General features: G+C 35.7%; 1 protein-coding gene across 1 annotated transcript in view; it reads left to right on the top strand.

Annotated features, from left to right (window-relative positions):
- The first annotated feature begins 7,011 nt into the window (after positions 1–7,011).
- LOC110094340 overlaps positions 7,012–23,844 on the top strand; it is a 34,525-nt gene continuing 17,692 nt past the window's right edge. Inside the window, exons 1-6 of the mRNA XM_020819556.2 lie at positions 7,012–9,901; positions 10,027–10,155; positions 10,243–10,431; positions 10,517–10,569; positions 17,490–18,187; positions 18,334–18,531. Coding sequence (XP_020675215.1) covers positions 7,400–9,901; positions 10,027–10,155; positions 10,243–10,431; positions 10,517–10,569; positions 17,490–18,187; positions 18,334–18,531 — 3,769 coding nt within the window. The 5' untranslated portion in view covers positions 7,012–7,399. The remainder of the gene's footprint in view (positions 9,902–10,026; positions 10,156–10,242; positions 10,432–10,516; positions 10,570–17,489; positions 18,188–18,333; positions 18,532–23,844) is intronic.

Raw genomic sequence — 23,844 nt, 5'->3', positions numbered from 1 at the left:
ACCCTCTTTGTACCTAACATAGCAATCAAATTCTTATATGTTTGAACGAGAAATGCATTTTTTGCAGTATGTTATTTACCGTAAATAATATAGTGATCTATATCAGTCGTTAGGTTGTCCATAATCAACTCAAACAACTCATCTTCCCAGTGTCTAATTTCAATATATCTAGCTTTTAGAACGTTAATTAGTGCCGCATCTACCAGCTATATATTCCGTAAACCTCTTTTGTAGGAATTTCCAACCCACCTCACTCAAACCGACTCCATCCCTATAATAAGGAATCTCCATAACTTTGATGTGAGTGCATGTGCTCTAATATGTAGTCTGACAATGAATGCACATAGCACCGATCAATGTTATTCGATCTAGCCATCTCCTTTAATCCATCATTATTCATTAGTGAAACGCGCTAAACATTCTTTCAATCGACTGCTACCCTCCACAATCAAAGTTCTTCAAAGAGATTTTTGGTGTCTTATACATTGCAAAAAAGGAAATAACAACCGCAGAAAGATTTATAGAGTGAGTGGAGAATGCATGATACCAGTTACATGCATCAAAACAAGATAATATGCTAAAATATAGAAGAAGATCATCAAATTATAGGTTAAATTATTAACTGATCGATAAAAAATAAATAAATTGTATGATTTATCATTACTATTATATTTGACAAAATGAACTGGTTTAATAATACATACTGATTTGACAAGATGAACTGATGTGATAATACATAATAATATTATAGTGGCAAATTCTTGATTGTGACAATACATTGTGACAATGCATACTGATTTCATAATATATGTTGATTTAACAACACAATCTTTTTATTGTGATTTTTAATATGAAATTGTTATTTTTAAAAAATATTAATATATTTTACAATATAAATGTTCAATTAGATTCATATTAATATTTAAACCTTTTGACAAATCAATTGTTATTATCAAACCAGTTTTGTAGGCTTATATTATCATGTCTTTATGATCCTACTAAATTTGTCTCATTATTCATTGATGGGAGTTTACATTGCAGCAAGTCGTCATATCAATTAAATTGTAAAGATGAAATATCCCATCAAATATTATTATAATTATAAGCAGCATGTGAAGGTGGGATGTACACATATCAGTTTATTGTGCATTGACATTTCATATAGGTTGCAATAGCCTATCTCATCAGATGACCTATAAAGTTGTAAGGTCTATTCAAATCTTATTATATTTTATTGCTGCAAGTGAAGGTTAAATATTTTTATTATATGTTATTTAAAGGGTTCACCAAATACATATTAAGCATATTTTTATAGCTTTGACTTGAATTATTCATAATGTTTTGATCATGTATGAAGAAGTTGAAAGGCTTCCACAACAAAGAAAGGTTCGATGAGGCAAGCTTAAGAATACATGCTTGTATAGCATGAGCTGGTGATACTCCATTGGAGCAAAAGGTGGATGGGAATAATACTTTTAGGTGTTACGTACATGAATGGTCAGAAAATTAGGATGGTTGCCTCTAGATTATATATGTTGAGTTAATAAGGGTAAAACCATAGAACACGAGATTTCGTAAATATCGTCATATGGGAATCTTTTCAAATCCTGTTCCGAGAAGAAAATGGTTACTTTATCAACCCTTATTTCTTAAATATGCGGTATCATATTATGAAATGTCATAGAGATGACGGTCATTCCCTGCCTGATATTGACTGCAACCACCTTAACATTGAGTATGTTATTTTATATTGTGGTTGGTATTCAAAGTTTAACTAGTTCATTTAGGATTTTTATAAAGAACATATGAAGGATATATTACTTGATACTAAGACTAGACAATTCTTCAATATTGATGACTTAATATACCTACAATATGAGTTCGAGTTCAATTTGAAATATTGTACAACTCAAATATAACTCTAATCAAGTTTACATATGTTGCTTAGAAATTAGAAAATATATCTTCGTCTAAATTTAGTTTGAATCATGTCTATGTATTTTACTTTGTTATGTGATCGGTTGCATGTGCTTCTTCATTAAAAAAATTATATTTAGGATGAGTACTTATACATCTTTGTTTTACTTATTCTAAAAATTAGTTTGTATATGTTATTATTTATTTATGTGAATTAAATTATAATAATATTAGTATATTTGAATTAATTATGAAAATTGACCTAATATATTTAATTATTTTAGACAATTAAGTATTATTCTTAAAAATAATTATTTAATAATACATTTAGTTATCAAATTTGATGATTAAATTTATTTTATGAAATAATCTTGAAGTGGAAGCTGCATAGAATAAGTCAAGTAAATTTAACCTCATTTTAGAAAAATAAAAAGTCATCATGATTGATTATTGGGAATGTTAACATCATCAGAATGCTACATCATATGAAATACAAACAAAACATCAATTAACGCCTCATACATCCTTTGTATGATAATGCATCATTGTCAGGAGTGTATTGCTATAAAGGACATACATATCTGTCAAGTAACACATGATGATTCTCCACAGTGATGTCATCTTGAGGTTTATCAACTGTATGGATGGTGCTCGATATAAATCTTGGGCTGAGGTATGCAAGCAAATTACATGGTATATGGTAATAAATATATCCTAAGATGGCCCTTCATCAGGATATAGAAATGATCCAACATATGTACTCTAAGGTTGAGGAGCATCTTAAGTCATAGAGAGTGGTGTATCATGTCCAGATGTATCATCAAAGTATCTTTGATCTGCAATATGCATCTGATGGCAAAAGCCATGTCAAAGCTTCGCCACTGTGTTTATGTCCCTCTACTGATGTGTATCCTCATTATTGTTGAAATGGTGTAGCAAAGTGTATTCCATACCAAGGAATAAATCCCTCTAAAATGACAACATTAATTTAACAATAATATTGCAAATAAGGGTCTAAGAAATTAATGATATTTTTCATCTTTACACACTTAATGGCACTCTGAGGAAGATTTAGGATATGCCATGGTGGGAGGCTCAACAGGTGCTTTTAACATGTATAGTGTGGCCCATGACTTATACCACTATATGTATTGATGCACAACATATTCACTGCCTTCACCAAGCTGCTCCCGGGTAACTATATATCCATGTCTGCTCTGCCAAATGACTATGTTAGCCTGGTGGTACAACATCAAATTCATGTCTTGCTTCCCACGACCATCCACTCTTTTGAAGCTATGGTTCATTGGTTCTACATTAGTATTCAGGCATAAGCCAAATTGTCGTAGAACTTGATCAGACAAGTGCCACACAACCCTATTCTAAATAATTATATTTACTCTCATGGTTCATGTCTCTTCACCTAATAGGCATATGTGTGTAACCTGAGCACAAATTTCCTATGTGTACAGCTCCCATATGACATGCACTTTCAAAGTAATTTTAGTTGAAAAATTAATAATAATGTAATAATATAACATTAAATTAGACACAATACTCAGCTACAAATTAGATCGTTAAGGTCGTCCCTATAACTACTAATGTTACCCACGGGTAATTCACGAAGTCGATCCCCATTCTAATTATTCTAATTAAATATCAAATGATTGCAAAAGAATTTTTAAAAAATAAGCATGTCGTATTATAAACAAAAGAAATATATAACATAACTTCGTACATAAGCCCAACACTCATACCATCAAGTTGTATTGGAAAGGGTACACGAAGTGATGATCGACCAACATGTAGGTGCTCCCAAGCCCAAATTTGTAACAAGTGTATACACCCAATTATGTTGGTCCTATTGGGCCTTGTTGCTTCACTCGCTCCCCTAAGAGATTATGTATTGAAGAATGCCAAATCATCCATAATAGTCAAGTACTGTAAATGTATCTCCGAACTTGATGTATATGAGAGCAGATGATAGACCATAATGAATAAGATGTACATCCTAAAATGCCTCCAACAACCATCTCGTTCAAGTTTACATATAGCAGTTAATGACTCCATAATATGTCATCGCAGCGATCCAGCCAACTCAACGAATGTCTCCCTGCTCCAACTACTGCGTGACCCACCAAAGCATGACCATCTATATACACATCTAATATCATAGCCACATCCTGCAAAGTGATGGTCATCTCCTCTATTATAAGGTAACAATTGTTCATTTAAGGGGACCACTGCTCAACTAAAGCTGTCAATAGATGGTGGTACATCCTTAAATATCTCATTTGACTAACACAATCTAAGCCAACCATTCTTGATGCCTCCATAAATATTGGACAATTGATTGTTCATTCGTGGACCATTAAAAGATGCGACACTACTTCCTTAATTATTTTGGAAAAGAGACAAGTTTAGTATTATATAATCTTAAATGTTAATTTGAACCATAATATCAATAAACATAATCAAATTTCACTTACCCCATTAGGATGTATATCTTTATGTATACCATGCAAAGAATCAATACTCGAGTGAAGTTGCATAGGGGGTGAAGCAAGAGCAGTAGCCTCTATTGAAGGCGTGATGGTAGGCCGTTTCTTCTTACGTCGACATTATTTGGATGCCAATCAAGCTGCCAAAATTATTATATGAATGAGTCATAAATCACATAAATAAAAAAATATACAAGAGATCTCATAATAACATATATATTATAATATATAATAAGATAATTCATATCAGTAGAAACATACTTGATCTCAAGATAACATCTCCGTCAAATACATAACATTTCACTAGCTCTACGAAATATAATATATAAACATTCAATACAAGACATTGTTCATTACTTAGTACAATAACATACATAATAACCGCTAGTTCTTACAAGCAAGCCTAATTAGACATGTAGCATGGTTATATTCGACCTGATGACAAGTTCCACAAACTCTGTTACTCCTTGGTCGTCAATCATCCATTGTATTACAATAACGAGCATTCCTTGGTCGACCAGACTTCATTTTATAGTTTGGAGGGAGAAGATGATATTGATCTGCAGTGGGATCATGTTGTCCCAATTATTCCATGTTAGGGACGTGGTGGAATTCTACGAAATAAGTCAATTTCTAATTTATCATGACATAGTACGAAGAAACATAATCTAAGTGGTTTCTTCTTAGCATTGCAGCACAACATACAACATGCGCAAAAGGTATGTGATATAATAATGGTTTTCCACTGCTGCACATGCATCTTCTTCCATTAACTAAGTCAACACAATACAATCTGGATGACATGTCGAGAAGTAATTTATGCATGTTAAGACATGTTGGTTATGGCAATCTTCTTCTCTTCCTCAACCCTTTTAAGTGAAGCTAAACACGTCTCGACAAAAAAACTATTATTTTGTTGCTAATTAATTGTAATGAACTTCAAACACCTTTTGAACATTCCAACAATGTTATAGTAGATGGTCATGATCAATGTTTGTACTGATAATCATTGAGCTCTTTTTAATACACCAATAAAAAAACTCGGTCACATTTGTTGTAATTACCCCATATTTAAATTCACCATAACATATTAAAAACCATTGGGTTACATCTCGGTCCACTAGTCACTGGTAAATATCAACCTTTATTTTTTTTAATATATGTCTTGCATCTATTATAAATGAGTAGATCATCAATATTGCCAGTTGCATATATTTTCTAACACGAAAATTTAACATCACGTAACCCCATATATAGTATTGCTTTCTTGAAGTTCTCATGTAGATGACTTAAACAAATCCCATGAGCTGCACCACAAAAAATTTCCCTACATCCTCCGACTAAACCAACAACGCCTATTAAAGATGATACATATATTTTGCCTATTTGTAAGAACTGGGAGGAGCTCATGTATTTGCACGAGGAACCAAATCAATGATTCAGTACACTCTAACTCAATAATAGCGAAGATAAGTGGATGCAAACCATTATTAGCATCCAAACCCAATCACAATTAATAATGGTCCTTGATATTTACCAGGCAAGAATGTCCCACTAAGACTAAGAACAGTCCGACTATGCGTCCACCCAATAATAGGACTAAATGCCTAGAAAAGCCTTTGAAACATATTAGTCTGATTGCTTTGGATCCACATGAGGATTTTTTGTAATAAAGATTATTAAGCATCAGTTGTGTAGCAAAATGGATGATGCATAGCTCAATGATTGTCTAGTATCATATATTGAGAAAAAAGTAATTGGTTTTTTTCCGAATGAAGTCAATATACAACAATATCAGAAAATATAAAGTAGAATGCAAAGTTTATAATATTCTTTTTTATTTCATAAATTATAATGAAATATAAAGCTTTGCTTTGAATGTTGCTAATGAATTATATATATATATAAAATTTGTGATATTATTTTTTTATATATTGAATTTGCCCACCCTAAAAAAAAAACTGGATTCACCATTGAACCCCGGCAAGGGGAAGACCCCCTTAACCCCCGATTTAGCTTGACAAACAAATTGAGATCAAGGCACCAATATAACTCGATTGATCAACACAATAATATTCCTCACAAGACTAATAGAGTTTCATTGAAAATGTAAAATAAATTTGCATTTTCAATGAATTAAAACACATTAACATTTTGCTATTTCAATGAATTTACATTTTAAAACAATATCTTAAAAACTTGTTGCATATTTGCTCCCTTTTAGTGCCCTTTTTAGTTAATTTTATAAAAAACAATGTTCTAAATTAAAATTTGTTGTAACCTATGAGTTGATGCACTATCATTTTATTTGGTATTTTGAAGAATTTTTAAGGATTTTTTAAATTTTAAAAAATAAATACTGAATATGTGATTCAAATTTTTAATAAAAAAATTATTTTTTAATAACTTGGCCATCTAATGTTTTTTCTTATATATATATGTATTTAAAATTATAGATTCTAAAAGAATCATAATATGGAAAATTATTATTTAATTATATTATGTTTTGGTCATTAATATTGTCGATTGTGACCAACAAGATTTACTCAAAAGTATAAGCTAGAGAGAAAATGAGGCGCTTAAAAATCCTTAAACAAGTATCTAATCATTCAACGAGCGAGAAAAACGGTGGTACGCTAATCGGCCCTCACCGCCTTAAGGCTAATGTAACCATCTTCTCCCTCCGCCTCTTGACCGCCCTCTTTCCGGAGCGGCTCGCTCATCCATTGATTCTTCCGTCGAGCTGAATTTATGCTGAAAATCGAAAGGCTATCGCGCTTCTGCACTCAATTTGCCCGTTCCGGTCTCTGACGATCTGGCGACGCAGCCGTCCACGCTTTCTCGTTCTCTGCTTTTGGTACGCATCTTTTCTCCGCCATCCTTCTTGCTCTGAATAGCTAGGTCGCTTGCTTGGATGAGAGAGGCGTCGGAGTCGGAATCGTGGCTTTGATAGAGGGAAAGCGACCGCCCGGCATTCTCCTATGGTTCGTAAACGAAACCCTAACAATCGACCTTCCCGCCCTCCCCCGGCGGAAGCTCCGCCGGGGGAGTCGGCGTCGGATTGTTCAACCGTGAAGGCGGAGTGCGAGCGAGCACTGACAGCGCTTCGCCGGGGAAACCACACCAAGGCCCTCCGTCTCATGAAGGACGCTTGCCAGCGTCACGAATCCTCTGCGCTATTCCACCGCGTTCATAGCACCATCTCATTCAAGGTCGCTTCCCTACTTGACGACCCTAACAGCAAGCTGCGGCACTTGCGTAGTGCGATCGACTCATCCCGCCGTTCCGTCGAGCTCTCCCCAAACTCGATTGAGTTTGCGCATTTCTATGCGAACCTTCTCTACGAGGCTGCCAATGATGGTCCTGCCTATGAAGACGTCGTCCAGGAGTGTGAGCGTGCGCTGGCGATTGCAGACCCTGTAGATCCAGCCAAGGAGAGCCTTCAGGAAGAAAGCCAGCAGAAGCTCACCACTGCTGAGGCTCGGATTGCTCACGTGCAGCAGGAGCTCCGTTCCCTCATTCAGAAGTCCAACCTTGCATCACTCTCCACCTGGATGAAGAACTTAGGCAACGGCTCTGGACGCGAGGAGAGTATTAGATTGATACCTATGCGACGCCTGATGGAGGATCCCATGGAAGTCACTGTGATACCAGCTCGCCGACCTAATGAGATCAAGAAGGCCACTAAGACCCCTGAGGAGCGCCGCAAGGAGATTGAAGTACGTGTTGCGGCTGCTATCCTACTCCAGCACAAGTCTAACTCACCAGCTTCGGCTGAGAATGACACCAGGGGCAGTGAGCCGCCTTCATCCTCAGGCAGTAAGGAGCGTCGCAGGTCAAACAACTCAAGAAAACTGTCATTATCTGCTGAGAGGATGGACCAGGCACGTTCCCATTGGAATTCCATGAGTACTGACCAGAAATTTGAGTTTCTCTCAGTGAGGGTCGCTGATCTTAAGGAACACTATGCATCATCATCAAAGGATAACCTTGCATCAGATGTCCTCTCGGAGGCCTTGGCTTTTGTTGGCTCCAATGGTACATGGAAGTACTGGGTTTGCTGCCGATGCAAGGAGAAGTTTACAGATTCTGATACTCACGTCCAGCATGTCATGCGGGAGCACATAGGCAGTCTCTCGCCCAAGTTGCAATCTGTTCTGCCTCAAGAAGTTGATGTCAAGTGGATTGAGATGCTTCTGAATTGGAGCTGGAAGCCCATTAATTCAGCTGCTGCTGTGAAAATGTTAGAGGATGCAGTTGAAAAGGAGCATTTGGTTGTCAATGATGAAGATTCTGACACCAGGAGTAATAAGGATAAGGAATCCTTGTCTGAATGCTGGAGTTCGAAATATAACTCAGATTCTTCCTCATCACTGCAACAGAGAGAGTACGTGGATGGGGAGAATGGATATACTTTAGGAAGCAGGGAGAATCATATCTCAACCGTTTTTGCGGGTTCATCTCGGAGATGGCCCTTGTCTGATGATTTGGAAAGAGCCAAACTTCTTGAAAGGATTCAAGGAATGCTTCGGCTGTTCATTAAACATAAGAGCCTCTCTGTTAGTCATCTCAACAAGGTGATCCAATTTGCAATGGAAGGTATCAAAGGTTTATCATCGGGTTCACAGCTGCAGAATAGTGAACTTGACCAGTCACCCATCTGCATTTGTTTCTTGGATGGACCCCAGCTTAGGAAGGTACTCAAGTTCTTGCAGGATTTGTCTCATTCATGTGGATTAGTTAGATACAGTGAGAAGGATAATGCTGCTGGTGACACAGTTCAGACTGATAATGGTGGTGAAGCTCTAGATGGAGTCAGACTTGCCTATGATTCTGCCAGGCTTCTTGTAGATGGTCATCTATTCCATACAAAAACTGGTTCTAAAATATCTGATGCTTCATCTCTTGTTGATGGTATAGATACGATCCCTGATGCTGATGCTATTGTTTCCTGGCTTTTTTTTGGTTCATCGTGCGAGGAAGAACTATCTGCCTGGAAGTGTAGGAAGGAGGAGAAATTTCAGTTGGGTATGGAAACCCTTCAGATTCTTGAGAAGGAGGTTTACCTTTTGCAAAGCTTGTGTGAGAGAAAGTGTGAGCATTTGAGCTATGAGGAGGCCTTGCAGGCCGCAGAGAACCTTTGTGTGGAAGAGTTTAGGAAAAGAGATCCTTCTATGAAGTTAGCTCCCCAAAGTTATGAGTTTGTATTAAGGAAGCGACAAGAAGAACTTATTGAAAGAGAGGATGATGTGATGTATACAAGCGATAGACTTGAGTTGGATGCCATCTCCAATGTTCTCAAGGAATCACAGGGCTTGAGCATAGCTCAGTTTGGGTATGATGAAACTCTATCCAGTGAGGCTTCTTGTTTGAGCGAGTTGGACTATGATAAGGATGAGAGGAGAGCGCATGAATACGCACAGCAAGCTGATACCTGTATTGAACTAGCAATCCAAAGACAAAGGGAGCAATTATCTGTTGAGGTATGCTTATTTGGCATGCTCGTTGAAGTTTGTGTGGAAACCTGGTAACTTTGTGCTTCTCAAGAAGGGAAAATTTTCTTTTAATCTATCACATGACATTTATATGTGTTTTTTTTTATACGCAGCTCAACAAGCTTGATGCAAAGTTAATGCACAATGTGAATGGCATGCAGCAACTGGAAGCGAAACTTGGCCCGGCTTCTGCTTATGATTATCAGACAATTATTATACCTTTAGTGAAGTGTTTTCTTCGGGTCAGTACATTGCTTCCCCACTTTGTGCATTTTCAGTTCCTGAACTTTACATTTTGCTTCAGCGGCACCTGTTTTTTGGTTTTTCAGCTTCATCTGGAGTCATTAGTGGATAAAGCTGCGACTGAGAAGTCGGATGCTGCTAGAGAAGCCTTTTTAGCAGAACTCGAGCTTGATGAGAAGAAAAACATAAACAGGGAAGTTGAATCGAGACATGCACATGAAAAGTTGAAGGATAAGAAAAAGAGTAAGGATTCCAGAAAATCCAAGGACACAAAGGTTGTAGGATCTATTTCTTTGCTTTAGCGGAAATGCTGAATATACTGATTGGTAACACTGTTCTGATTTTTATGAATGTTTTCAGACTGCAGGTTATAGTGAGCAGCGTAACAATCACAAGGAAACTGCTGAACATTTGTATGGTTTATCGACTTTACATTTGCTACTTGTTTTCTAAAAGTTCAGTTTCTATTTCTGTTTGGAATTACTAATTAGTTTTTTTTTCTTTTCTGGCCAGCTTTGTCTGAAGTACCTTTATTTTTTCAATTCTTCATTTTTTGCACTCATTAGCACCTTCTTAGCATACTACTGTTATTTACTTATTTATGATTAGGTATTAATAGCATGTTACTTAATGCAAGTTATGAAGACCTTGCCAGCACACACCCTTCAATATCCATGGTGTGTGTATGGCACGCAAGATTGTTAGTGCCAAATCAAATGAGCCAACCTAGTACTTGAATTAGAATTTGGCAAAAGATAGTTTCTGGCCACGGAAAAGAAGTATGAAATTATGTGTAGGATGTAATCAAATGCACATAATAATTTGAGATGCTTGTTCATGCTATGCATTTTAGAGTATGCAAAGCAAGCACACTAATGAATGAGTTCCACCTAGTTTTTAAAGAATCATCGTTTAAACCCTGCAAATCCCCTTTCCCACAGATAGATACACAGACGCGCTAATATTTTGTACTTCTTTTGGGACTTGTCTCATCTTCTTGTATGATGTATCTGGAAAATATGTTATCTTTTTTTTCTGATGCAATCACGTGTGTATCTAATCAGTAATTTTCCTTGTTGACTTCATTTATTTGTTACTTTGTTGAATTTGCCTTATTGCAATTTTAAGCAAGGAGGATTATTTTGGGAGCTGTTTAGGATATTCAAATCGATTTCAGCCATAATTATTCCTGTAATGAGAATGAAAGGCAGGCCAAAAGAGTCATAATGATTTGTTTATCTTTTGCTGATTATGAACATACTCGTTGGTCTAATAGAGATGGTTTTTAAGGAATTATTTTCAGTAGTTGATTGCTAAAGCCAGAGATCTTTGAGGACTTCTAAAATAGAAAAAACGTATTTTGCAATTTTTAAAAGCCCTCCAAATAGTTGGGATATGGCTAACAATGATGATGATGATGTGCTTTTTTAGAAGCTATTGGGGTATTTATTAATGGGCATGCAAAAAGGAATAGTAGGGATTATCGGATCCAGTTGATGAATAAGTTTAACAGGAAAGACTTAAGTATGAGAATGAGGAATTGGGCGGTGTTATAGAAATTGTTCTCATTCTTATGCTATTATATTTATTTGAAATGTAAAAAAAACCACTGTTGTGTAGAAATGGGAAATGTGGAGTGATTATAATATAGAGAGTGTGAATAACACCTATTGATGATCATATTATAAACAATGGACTTATGCCTAGTGAATGTTTGACAGAGAGCAGAGGGTCCATCAATAATAGCAGCATTGGGAAATGAATTGAAAGGAAAAAAGACTAGAAATTTTGTTGTATGGCTTATATAAACTAGTCCGTTCACAATATGCATCACTTAATTTATATGAAATACAACCAATAAAACCAATTGATAAAACCAACTATTGATATATGAGACAATGTTTTTGTTGTGATCAAGAGAGCTATGATGGTGATAACAACTCTAGATTGTTATTTTTCATCCAATTTTCTCAAATCAAAAATAAATTAGGAATGCTTTATTATTTGGACTTTAGATTTGCTGAAAGCTTCTCCTTATTTCAATCTTTTGATCACTGTTCACATTTGGCCAATAAGGCAGTACATCCTACCGCCACAATTAGGTGCTAACCGTCGCTAGCCATTGCTAGCCACCCTCACAGTCGCTGCTAGTCGGCCGCTCTTTTGCCTCTCCTGCTGTTTGCTGATGTTGTCCATTGTTGCCCGCAGTTGCCCTGTCACCTGTGTCACTACAGCGGTCTACTCACTCCTGCTATTATCGGGTTTTTCATTAAATTAACTGAACTTTACTTTAAACCAAAAAAAAAAAAAAATTATCTTGCATTTGTAATGTAATCAATAAAATTACTTAAAAAATATTTTCAACATGCTACATTTAATTTGTACTGTGTTCCTTTTACATTGCATTATTTTTTAGCAAAATAAATAGTCCCTAAGATTATTTGAATAGTTGTAGAAGAGGTATTTTGATAGTGAAACATTTCATTACAAAGGAGATGCTTAAGATTATGATGAATACAGTGTGATAAAAAATGAGTCATATGATGTAGTCGTAGACCTTAATTCTATTTGATGTCAGAATCAATTTGGATTTATCTGTTACATATCCATTATGAAGGCAAATTTTTTGCTTAGGTGATTAATGAGAAGTTGCGTAGCTAAGACAGGATTCTATTTAAGATGGCATATGATTAAGCTCCATAAGAACTAATTTGATCTGTATTAAGAAAAAAATGATAGGTGTTCAGATATGTTGAAGATATGCATGATGAATCATTAATTGGAATAAGAATTTAGAGGCGGGCATTGAGTGATTATAGAGTTAGCAATCATAATATGTTTACTTCAAAGGCTACATTATTTCATTTTATAATTGAGTGATGTTCTGAAGCTCAAGCTATTATGAATGCAAATTTAATTGGTGACTCTCCAATTGAAATTAGAGAAAATTTATCTAAAAGAAATTATTTAAACGAGAAGAGATTTATGATTAGTAGAACAAATTTTGCGATTTGAGCATGCATGAATTGATAATTAGAGTTAATATTGTTTGAATGCAAGTAATACTTAGGTTTGATATGTTTAAATATCTTGTATCTATTATGCTGAAGTAGACGGTGATATAACTTTTAAAATTAATGTTGAGTTATTGAAATATATAAATACCTTAGGAATATTATTACATTAAGAGAATATCACGAGTCCATGACTTGAAGGTAAAACTTATGAAGTTGCATTTAGATTGATTATATTTTATGAATCCGAGTGGTGGGCGATAAAAATATCAAATATAGCTAAGTTAGCTAAGTTGAGTGTAGCATAATTGACACCATAAGACGATTAACCCACTGCTAGACAACTGGGACACTAACCATAGCACTGGGACATTAATCAACCTTCGTGGCTGTTTCAACCCTTACTTTGGTGTCTTCCCCAAAAGTAGTTCTTAGTCGGCTTTATTAGGGTTTGCTACAATCGCATAAGGCATCCTATTGCACCCCATCTTGACAATTGAGGAGCAACCTTTAATGTTAGTTTTTATTCACTTTGAAATATGAATGATATAGTTATTAGTGCTCTTCCCTCTCAACTTTTTTTTTTTATTTGTAGGGGGAGGTCTCTCATAAGAGTCTCTATACTTGATTGTACCTTTTTGTACATTCTTTCCTTTTAATTTAGTAATGCAATATGCAAGAATATAACATGATTGAGAATTTTGAGATAAAGCCATGACAAAACTAAGAAGTGTCAATGAGAAATGATTAAGTAATTGAAATTATTAAAGTAATATTTATTGAAGATTAAAATAGTTTTAGGTGATTTAAGATATACAATAGAAGATAGAAAGTACACCAATAAAACTAAAATTAATGTTAAAGTATTATGAAGGAAAATGAATAAGTTGTGGATGGCATTAATTGAATTTATGCAAGACAAGATTTTTGCAAAAAAAATTCTAACACCTTAAATAACATGGAATTGGAATGAAGGGTGGATAAGATTCATAAATCTTGGATAAAGCTGATGGTGTTGATGATGAATTGAAAGCTTGAGTTCAATTCTAATTGATGATTTATGGAGTAAGTAATCTAAATTGCATCGTTTTGGGAAAAATTCCCATATTGAAGTAACTTATGTTATTAAGTTAAATTAAGCTAATGTAAGCATGGAGCTAATCCAACAACAATGGATTAACATCTAATAATTTGTTGTTTATTTTAACTTATTTAACCAATAATTAATATTTTAATAAATAAAGCGAAAGAAACAATGATAAATTTGCAAAGGACATTGTGTGTATAAAAGATAAATGAAGGAGAAGAAGAAGATGACATGATTTATTATTTACTTAACCTAATCAACCAATAATTAAAATATGCCATCCTCACCTTTTCTAGGCAATTAGCTATGATTATGTTAAACAAAAGGAAGTGTTGATAAATCTGAAAAGAACACGTCTTGTATACAAAAGATGAAGGCGAGAAGAAGTGCGTGTGGAGAGTGGAATTTTTGAGGCCAGATGGTGGGAAAAGTTGGAAAAAAGGTGAAAAAGGCAACTTCAACGTGTTAGGAAATGCTTGTAGGCAACAAGAATATCCTTTGCTAAAATTTAATTTCAGCACTTTGCAATAGCAAAGATTGAGAAGAAAAGAAAAATTAGAAATGAACTTTTTGATTGATAATAATAGAAGAAAAGCAACATGATACAATGAATCTTTTATTGGAAAGGAAGATCCGGCTCTCCCAAATCTCTAGATGCCGCTAGAGCCACACAATTCCAAGAACCAGCAAACTACAACAAAAACAGAGATGGATCCCTAGCCTCCAAATCATACTTAAGCATACAATGATTAGGTACAATCCCAAAACAATCACTCTTATTTCCTAATTAAGCTTGTGGACCCCACATGGATTGGGGCGGCAATGATGGGTGCTGAAATACCCTTTTTCGCCTCTTGTATGTCTGGATTGGTCCTGGTTGGATCAGCTGGGCCGGTCTATCACAACGTCGACAACGACAATGATTTACCTCAAGTCTAACAACATAAGGATAGCGATGGAAACACCCATGATGACAACACTTCTCTTTTTTTTTTTTTTAATTATTTCTTTATTTGTTTGATAACGTAATGATTGCAATGCACGTGGAGAGCAGAAATGTTCAGGCTATGAAAGATGGCACAATATATTGAGGAAACAAATGGTAAAAAAGGCAGCTGCAACTCTAGCAATGGTGATGATACTATTAAGTCACTGCAGTAGAATTCAACAGAGGAAGAAATGATGTGAAATAAGAAATAAAAAGAAACACAACTTCTATATACTTTCTCTCTTGCTAGAACTAAACCCTGAGCATAAACAAAGGTAAGCATAACCCTTCTTCTCTTATAATATCGAAGAGAGAGGCATTTACGCCCAATATATGATGAGTTGGCCTGAGGCAACCCAAAAAATCCCTTTTTTTGAGTTATTACAGCCACCAGGTGGAGAGTAAAAATAAGAATGCTACAATAAGATGGTGCAAAATCTGAGTTAAACAATGGAATGATACCATTGTGTGCCTAGGGAGTAGAAATATTGATGTTGCCATGAAATAGCGCGACTGAGAGGAAAGAAGGTGAAGAAGACCTCAATAACTTTGAAGACGACAATGGTTCATCTTTAAGCAATTGAATAACAAGTGCATTTGCTTGAGTCAAAATATTGACGCCACGACGAGATGATGTAATAGGAAATAAGATGAAGAAGGTTGTTGTAACTTTGATGAGGATGACGAAACTTTAAGTGGTTCAGTATAGCATGAATCAACATAACAAGAGAGGTCAAGAAGTAAGAGAAATAAGGCAACATGACTCCGACTCTTACTTTTTTGGCAACAAATAAAGATGTACGTAACTTGTTAGTGCACATTAGAGTACTAAATTTTGCCCCATATTGCATGGTTGAAAATTAATTGGTGTTGAACTGCCAAGTGTTTGATGCTCACCCATGAACATAAAATTTATTAAACTTTTATTATATTTAACAATCAAAATATGTTTAATAATAAGCACATTAATTTTATCTAAATATATTAAATATAAATAATTATATCTTATAATTAAATTTTATTCTTACAAAATCCTAATAAACTTTTTTATAATATTAGATAATATTAGATTTCTTAAATATTTAATTAAAAATAAAAAACTAATTAAAAAAATATACTAAGAAATTATAATTAAAAAAGAACAAAACTGTGAAAATAAAACAAATGAGAAAAAGTAAAATTAATTTAATTTTTTTTAAATGGATCTGGTTTTAAGTTTTTTAACTAAAATGTAAATTTAATTTACTTTTTCTAAAGAAAACATAAATTAAATTACGCATTTGCTCCTATTTAAATTATATTCATATTATGCTCATTTTACTTCTTTTAATTATAAACCTGCTCCTATTAAAAATTCCGCCCCCTAAAAATCCCCTTTCTGAAGTCATTTCGATCATCATGCGGAGAGTGAAAATTTTAGGTGATGATACGATGACTTGATGGAGAAGAATGAAGTGTAGCCTACAAGTTCAACAACAATGTCGAAACGTTGATCAATTAACTGTAGCTGGCATCAGCAAAAGAAAAGAGGTTGGTAATGATGAAAAGAAGGCAGGGTAACTTCTAATCTCTTTCGTTCTCTGGCTTCAAACTAAGGGGAAACATAATCCTCTTCTTCTCTTATAATAGTGAGGAGCGAGCAATGTATCACCGGTAGGTGGTTATGCCTAGCCAATGATGAGCTGTCTTGAGTTGGGCCAACCTAGATCGGCCCAAAAAACTCCATTTTTCAATGAATACAGTCACATTTTTATAATCTGTATATGCTCTACTTCACAAAATAGAGCTGTGAAACTGTTTTCGTATTGGGTAATTACGAGATTATCAGTGAAGAACAATCAGAACAGTGATATCTAGATTAACTGTACTTCTCCTTTCTTTTCTCTGTCTTCATTTATTAACTCAAATTACTATTTTAATTCTTTTTTGCACTGTATTGATTATCTTAGATTAAGGTTTTGGTGTTGCGCATATTAGGATATCTTTTTTACATTTGTTTTGTATAGAATTGTTTGTATTTTTTAATGATCTATAAATAAAGCAGAAAATACATTCTAATTTGACAATTGTTTTCTTTTTTTTATTTTTTTATTTCTGAGGGATGCATGCTGATAATATGGTGGTGGCTTTTTTCATTACACTTTCCCCTAAATCTTTTTCCCCTCCTGCCTCTCCCAACCCTTTTCCCCTGTTTTTCGATGCAATGTAATGTTAACTTATCCTTTTTTTTGCACTTATCTGCAGGGAGTTTACTGCTTCAAATGCTGGGAAGCTTGTGGATTTTGAGGCCACCACAACTAGCGATCACTTGGAAGAAGAAAAAGAGGAATTAAAACGTCAAGTGGAACTTGAGGAAGAAGAAAGGAAGTTGGAGGAAACTTTAGAGTATCAAAGGTGGATAGAATATGAAGCAAAGCAGAAGCATCTTGCAGAACAATTAAAGAATTCTTCTGGGAATCATGCAGAAACCTTTGCAGAACAAGTGAAGAATTCGTCTGGGAATCATCCAGAAATGATTGAGGAATCATTTGGTGTTGATTCTGGTCCAAATGTCAATACTCTGGTATCAAATGATCAGAGCCGGGCAATGTTACATAGTAATGCTGCTGAGGTTTTTCCAAAGAGCATACTGTTTAGAGATTTTGGTTCTGGGGAAACAATAAAGGATCATCAGAACGGTCAATATAATAGGTCTACTACCTTCTGTGAAGATAAGCTAATATGCTCACAAATACAGAGGTTGGGCGATTACAATAACAGTTATGCAACTGGTATTAAGGAGACACAGGCCTTAGGATGGAGCATTCAAACTGAAAATAGATCAGGCGGTGTTAAAATAAATGGGTTAGATAGACCTGCATCCCCAGCAAACTATTCCACACTCTCTAATGCAAAAAAGACCAAGAAAACAGATAAGCAGTCCCATTCAAAATATAAGCAAGGTTTGACTTAATAATTTTATAGCGCCAAATGTTTTTTTTTACCCGAAAGTCATTTTTTTGAAAATTTTGAGAATCCAACAGTATGCACTTATTGAAAATATGTCCTTAACAGTCTTCTCTTGTCTTTTGCATATATGTGGTTGAAGATGCACAAAATGGATATCTGTCATCTAACAACCAGATTAGCAGACAAACCAATGGAGGCAGTAGTTTGGTTCAATTGCCTGATAAAAATACACGAGTTCTGCAACATTTCCAGGAAAACCATTCATATGGGAAGGCGCCAAATGGAGTTTATTTAAAAAATCAGCTTCTTGAAAGTGTTGCTGATGAGTTTCATGATGGTAAGTACGTATGTAGATAATATCTTGAATCGTGATAGAAGTATTTCCTTGACAATTTTTTTTCAGATATTTTTTTTTTGTCATATTCTTCTTTCTTGTTTGAACAATGCTGTGACATTCATGGGATTTTCTCTCTTAGCAGCTTCATTTCACTCTTAAAGAAACTGATATGAAATACGAGAAAACACAAAATTCTGCTGCAGAAATCAGCAATCGGGCTTGCTTCCAAGCAGTTTTTGAGAGAAAAACAGAGGAATAACGGAGGGAAAGACTTTTAATTTGATAGTAAATGTTGAAAGAAAATAGCAAGATAGAGTTGGATTTTCAATTGGAGAGGAAGATCTTGCTCTCCCAATCTCTAGCCAGGGACTAGAGCCCAAGCAACCCCTAAGAAACACCAAATTTTGCAAAACATACCACATAACCTATAACAAAAAATACTACTTAAAGCAAAAGCAAACACAAATCCCTAAACATCCCCTAAAATTTGAAATTTTCCTCTCAAATCCTTCTCAATTAAAGCCATAACACCACAATTAAGAGGGTTGGGCCTCACATTCTACCCTCCGAATCAGGCGGATCTATTCTGCGTGGAATAAACCATAACCGGTCCAGGTGGGACCGATTCAGCTGGCTCCTCAAGAGCCACTCTACCAATATCATCCTTCGAAAGACTCACATTGTCCTCAAGCTGAAATGATGGGAATTTGGTCTTCATTCTCTCGTATGGCTCCCAAGTGGTGTTATAATCTGAGAGGTTCTTCCATTTAATCAGCACTTCCTTATCCCTCCTCTCTCCTTATCGCACCCCCTTAAGCTCCAAGGGCTCCAACGACACCTCCAAATCCCTAGTCAGTGTCGCCAGTAACGCCTTACTAGCTGCATGCTCCCCTATAGCCCTCTTCAACTTGTATACATGAAACACTAAATGCATGCTAGCAGTTGGGGGTAACCTCAGACGATAAGCCATTGCTCCAATCTTTTCCACTATCTCATATGGGCCAAAATACCTGGGAGCCAGTTTCTCATTCCTCTTGTAGCCACTATCCTCTATCTTTAAACTGTAGTTTTAAAAATACCTTATCCCCACTTGGAATTGAATGTCCTTCCTGTGTCCATCAACATGCTTCTTCATGATCTGTTGAGCCCTCAACATGTGTTTATTCAATTCCTCTAACACCCTATCCATTTCTTCCAAGTATTGCTCTACTGAGGAGATTGTTGTGCTCCCTGCCCAAAATGCATCAAGTGTGGGGGGTCTCTTTTGTACAACACTTTGAAAGGAGTCATCTGAGAAGCTGAGTGGTACGATGTATTGTACCAATATTCTGCCCATACTAACCACTTGGCCTACATCCGTGGTGTTTTTGACGCAAAACACTGTAAGTCAGTCTCTAAGTTCTATTGACTACCTCTGTTTTCTCGTTCGTTTGAGGATGGTAGGTGGTGCTTCTCTTAAGAACTGTACCCTGCAACCTGAACAACTCCCTCTAAAATTGACTGAGAAACACCTTATCTCGGTCAGAGAATATCGACTCTGGGATCCCTTGTAATCTGACAACCTCTCTGATGAATGTTGCAGCTATTGTAACTGCGGTGTAGGGGTGTCGTAAGGGAATGAAATGCACATATTTACTCAGCCTGTCAACTATGTTGCATCGATACACCTATTTATGAAGGCGTGCTGTATCCGATACACGGATACACCTCTGATACTCCACTGATACATGTCGGATACGCCAAACCCGTATCCAATTAAAATACTATTTAATTTCAAATGGACATGCGTATTCGATACGCGTGTCCGTTGAAAAACAAAAAGAAATCCGAAAAAAATACGTGTCGTATTTACTTCCGCGGTTGCGAGCAAGATTCTCTCATTTCCGAGATAGATTTGAGTCTCTTGATGATATGAAAATATTAAAAATTACTAATCTTTCACTTGATGAGCCTTTTTTTTGTAAGTGTTCATTTGATGAGCCTGAATTAGAAGCTATGATATTTATTGAAGATGATATAGAAGTTCAAAGACAGACCAATGAAGAAGATAATTATATCATTCCTTCTATTGAATAGTTGAAACTTCATGTGCTAAATAATTTATGTTTATGCTTTTGTTATTTTACAAGACATTTAATGCTTACTTATATTTTGATATTATAAGCTACAAGGCTACAAATGATTTTGTTGTAATTTTTTTTTTAATTTCAAATATTATGCTTTGATTGGTTTCTTAATTTTTATGTATGATTTATAAATTATAATGTCGTGTTCGCGTCATACCCGTATCCTATATTTTTAAGAATTAACATGTCTCGTATCCGTATCGTGTCGTATACGTGTCATCGTATCCGTATCGGTGCAACATAGCCTGTCAACCACCACCATAATCATTTTGAATCCCTCAGATCATGGTAGACCATCTATGAAATACATGGACACCTCCTCCCATACTCTGTCTCGAAGTGCTAAGGGCTGAAATAACCCTCTGGAGCCATAGCCATGTACTTATTTCTCTAGCACACCTCACACCTCACCACCATATCCTCCACATCCTTATGCATCAGTTTCTAGTACAATTCAGCTGCTAATCTTCTATGTCTTCTGCACCCCCGAATGACCTCCAACCGTGCTCCCATGGAACTCCTGCAGCAGGTTGGGAATGTGAATAGAGTTTCGTGGCATCACAAATCTCTTTGGGTACAATAGCCTCTCTCGCTCGAGGGAGTAATCTGGGTGGCTGCTCCTTTCTTTTAATAAACCCCTCCTAATCTTCTTATTTGATACCCCCCCCCCCCCCCCCCCCCCCCCCCCCCCCCCCCCCCCAATCTACCATCAGTAGTACTGAAATGACCATCTCTTGGAGCTCTCCCACACACCTTGATGAGGCATCAATCACCTTATTCTCCAATCCTGGTATGTACTGGATCTCAAAATCGTATCCCATTAGTTTGAACAACCACCTCTGATGTTCCTCAGTCATCATTCTCTGCTCGAGCAAGTATTTTAAGTTCCTCTGGTCTATCAGTATGATGAAGTGCCGATCCAGCAGGTATGAACGCCACTTCTGAATGGCTAACACGATGGCCATCAATTCCCTCTCGTATACTGACTTCATCTTATTTCTGGTTGTCAACACTTTATTGAAGGTAGGCTATGGGTTTATGGTTCTGCATGAGCATTGCACCCAACCCATTTCATGATGCATTTGTCTCTACCACAAAAGTTTGACTGAAATATGGTATTGCCAAAAATGGCACTGTGGTCATGGCCTTTTTCAGTCTCTCAAAAGCCTGGGTAGATGCATCTCCCCACAATAAACAATCCTTCTTTAGTTGCTCTGTCAAGGGCTAGGCTATGTTGATGTACCCCTCACCACGTACCCCAAATACTCCACACTAGTCTATGCGAAGCTGTACTTCTTCAGGTTGATCCTTAGTTGATGCTCCTGTAGAATTCTTAAGACCACTCTCAAATGCTCTAGAAGCTCCTCCTTAGTCTTGCTATATACAACTAATACAAGTATGTCATAAAAAAAAATTAATACAAATTTCTGGAGGTACGGTATGAACATCCAGTTCATAAGGGACTAGAAAGTAGCATGAGCGTTAGTAAGGCCAAATGACTTCACCAAGAACTTGTAGTGCCCCTCGTGTGTCTTAAAGGCCGTCTTCTGAATATCCAATTTGATAGGAAATAAGAGAGAACACAAAATTCTACTGTAGAAATCAACAATCTGGCACACTTCCAAGCAATTTTTGAGAGAAAAACAGAGAAATAACATAGGGAAGAACTTTTAATTTGATAATAGATGAAAGAAAATATCAAGATACAATTGCATCTTCAATTGGAGAGGAAGATCCTACTCTCTTAATCTCTAGCCGGAAATTAGAGCTTAAGCAAATAAAAGCTAGAGACTAGATCAAATATTCAAGCGTTTTTTTCCCAGCTTATGCCAGTACGATCAGTGGTTTTAAAGCTTCTCTTTTCCTCTAACCAAATAAAAGCTACCTCTTAAGACACTCAAAGCCCACTGCATCGATTAAAATGTGCCGAGTTGGAGCTTTAGTGTAACATCATGTGTAGCTTATCACATGTAGTATTCAAGTACCTACAAAATTAGTCTCAAACTCTCAGTTGAATAATGCAAAGAGAATAACTACAATTTGGCAATTATAACTTGTTTTTAAATAAATTTAGAAGTAAAATTCTTGCTAGTCTATTATGCAAGCATATACCTTTCTTCAGGACGATTTTCCTAATTCGCGGAAGTACCATTTAATAGTTGAAAAAATTCTAGTATATTTGTTCATGGGGACCAAAACAAAGCCAAAATTGTTCTCATTCACAATTTGAGCCTATGCTTCTATTTTTTACCATGTTTACTTTAATATAGTCTAGATGCTCAAGTTATCCATTATTCAGAACTAAACTTAATACTCTATTTTGATGGCTATGCCACAAACACACATTGGAGGGGAAATTATGTTTTGTTGAGAATCATTCAATTTTGGAATTCCAATCCATTCACGAGTGTGTGCGTATGATGTTAGTGTATGATTATGAAGATTGACAATAGATTCACTGATGTATAGCTAATTGAGAGCCCAAGTAGATAGAAGAGTTCACAAAAACTCAAGAGGAAGCTGCTACGGCCTTGGGGTGCATGAAGGGAGCTAGTAGGGCTTTGGGGTGCATGAAAGCGTGATTTGCTCGGTGCTTTAATTTAAGATTTAGATAAGTTTAAATAAAAAATATATAAATAGGGTGTGGCGTGCTTAAGCCAAGATGAGGTGTGCTTAAGCCAAACTGAGGCACACGCCTCATAAAAGAAGCTTGAGGCATAAGCTTCGAGGAGGTTTTTATGAGGTGGGCCTCAGGACGAGTCTCAGATTGCGCAATTTTAAATAATGAATAAATGTATACATGTTATTGATAGGTGAAGTAATCAAAGGTTTGAGCATATATTTGTTTCTGGTAATGTATGCATAATGTTAAACATCTTCATTAACATATTTATTTTGGAAATAGGAGTTTGCAATACTTTTATAAAATACAAGAAAATGAAGAAACAATCATGAAATAATTCAAATTTAGATTTACCAATAAAAACATACATTAGGGTCCAGCATGCATAATTTTCTTTTTATACGGTTGAATCTCAGCTAAAGGCCTGGTGAAAATACTATGTCTACATAAAATTTTATTCCGTGATATCTAATGAAGTTATGTGTAATTTCTTTATACTTGGTGATAGAGTGTTGTGTAATATTCTTTTTTGAATTAATTAGTCGTGTTGTCACATTTATTGGG

This window comes from Dendrobium catenatum, unplaced genomic scaffold (genome assembly GCF_001605985.2).
Source record: "Dendrobium catenatum unplaced genomic scaffold, ASM160598v2 fragScaff_scaffold_853, whole genome shotgun sequence".
NCBI classification, from domain to species: Eukaryota; Viridiplantae; Streptophyta; class Magnoliopsida; order Asparagales; family Orchidaceae; genus Dendrobium; species Dendrobium catenatum.
Note: the sequence above shows the minus strand (reverse complement) of the source record. Positions and strands in the feature narration are given on the sequence as shown.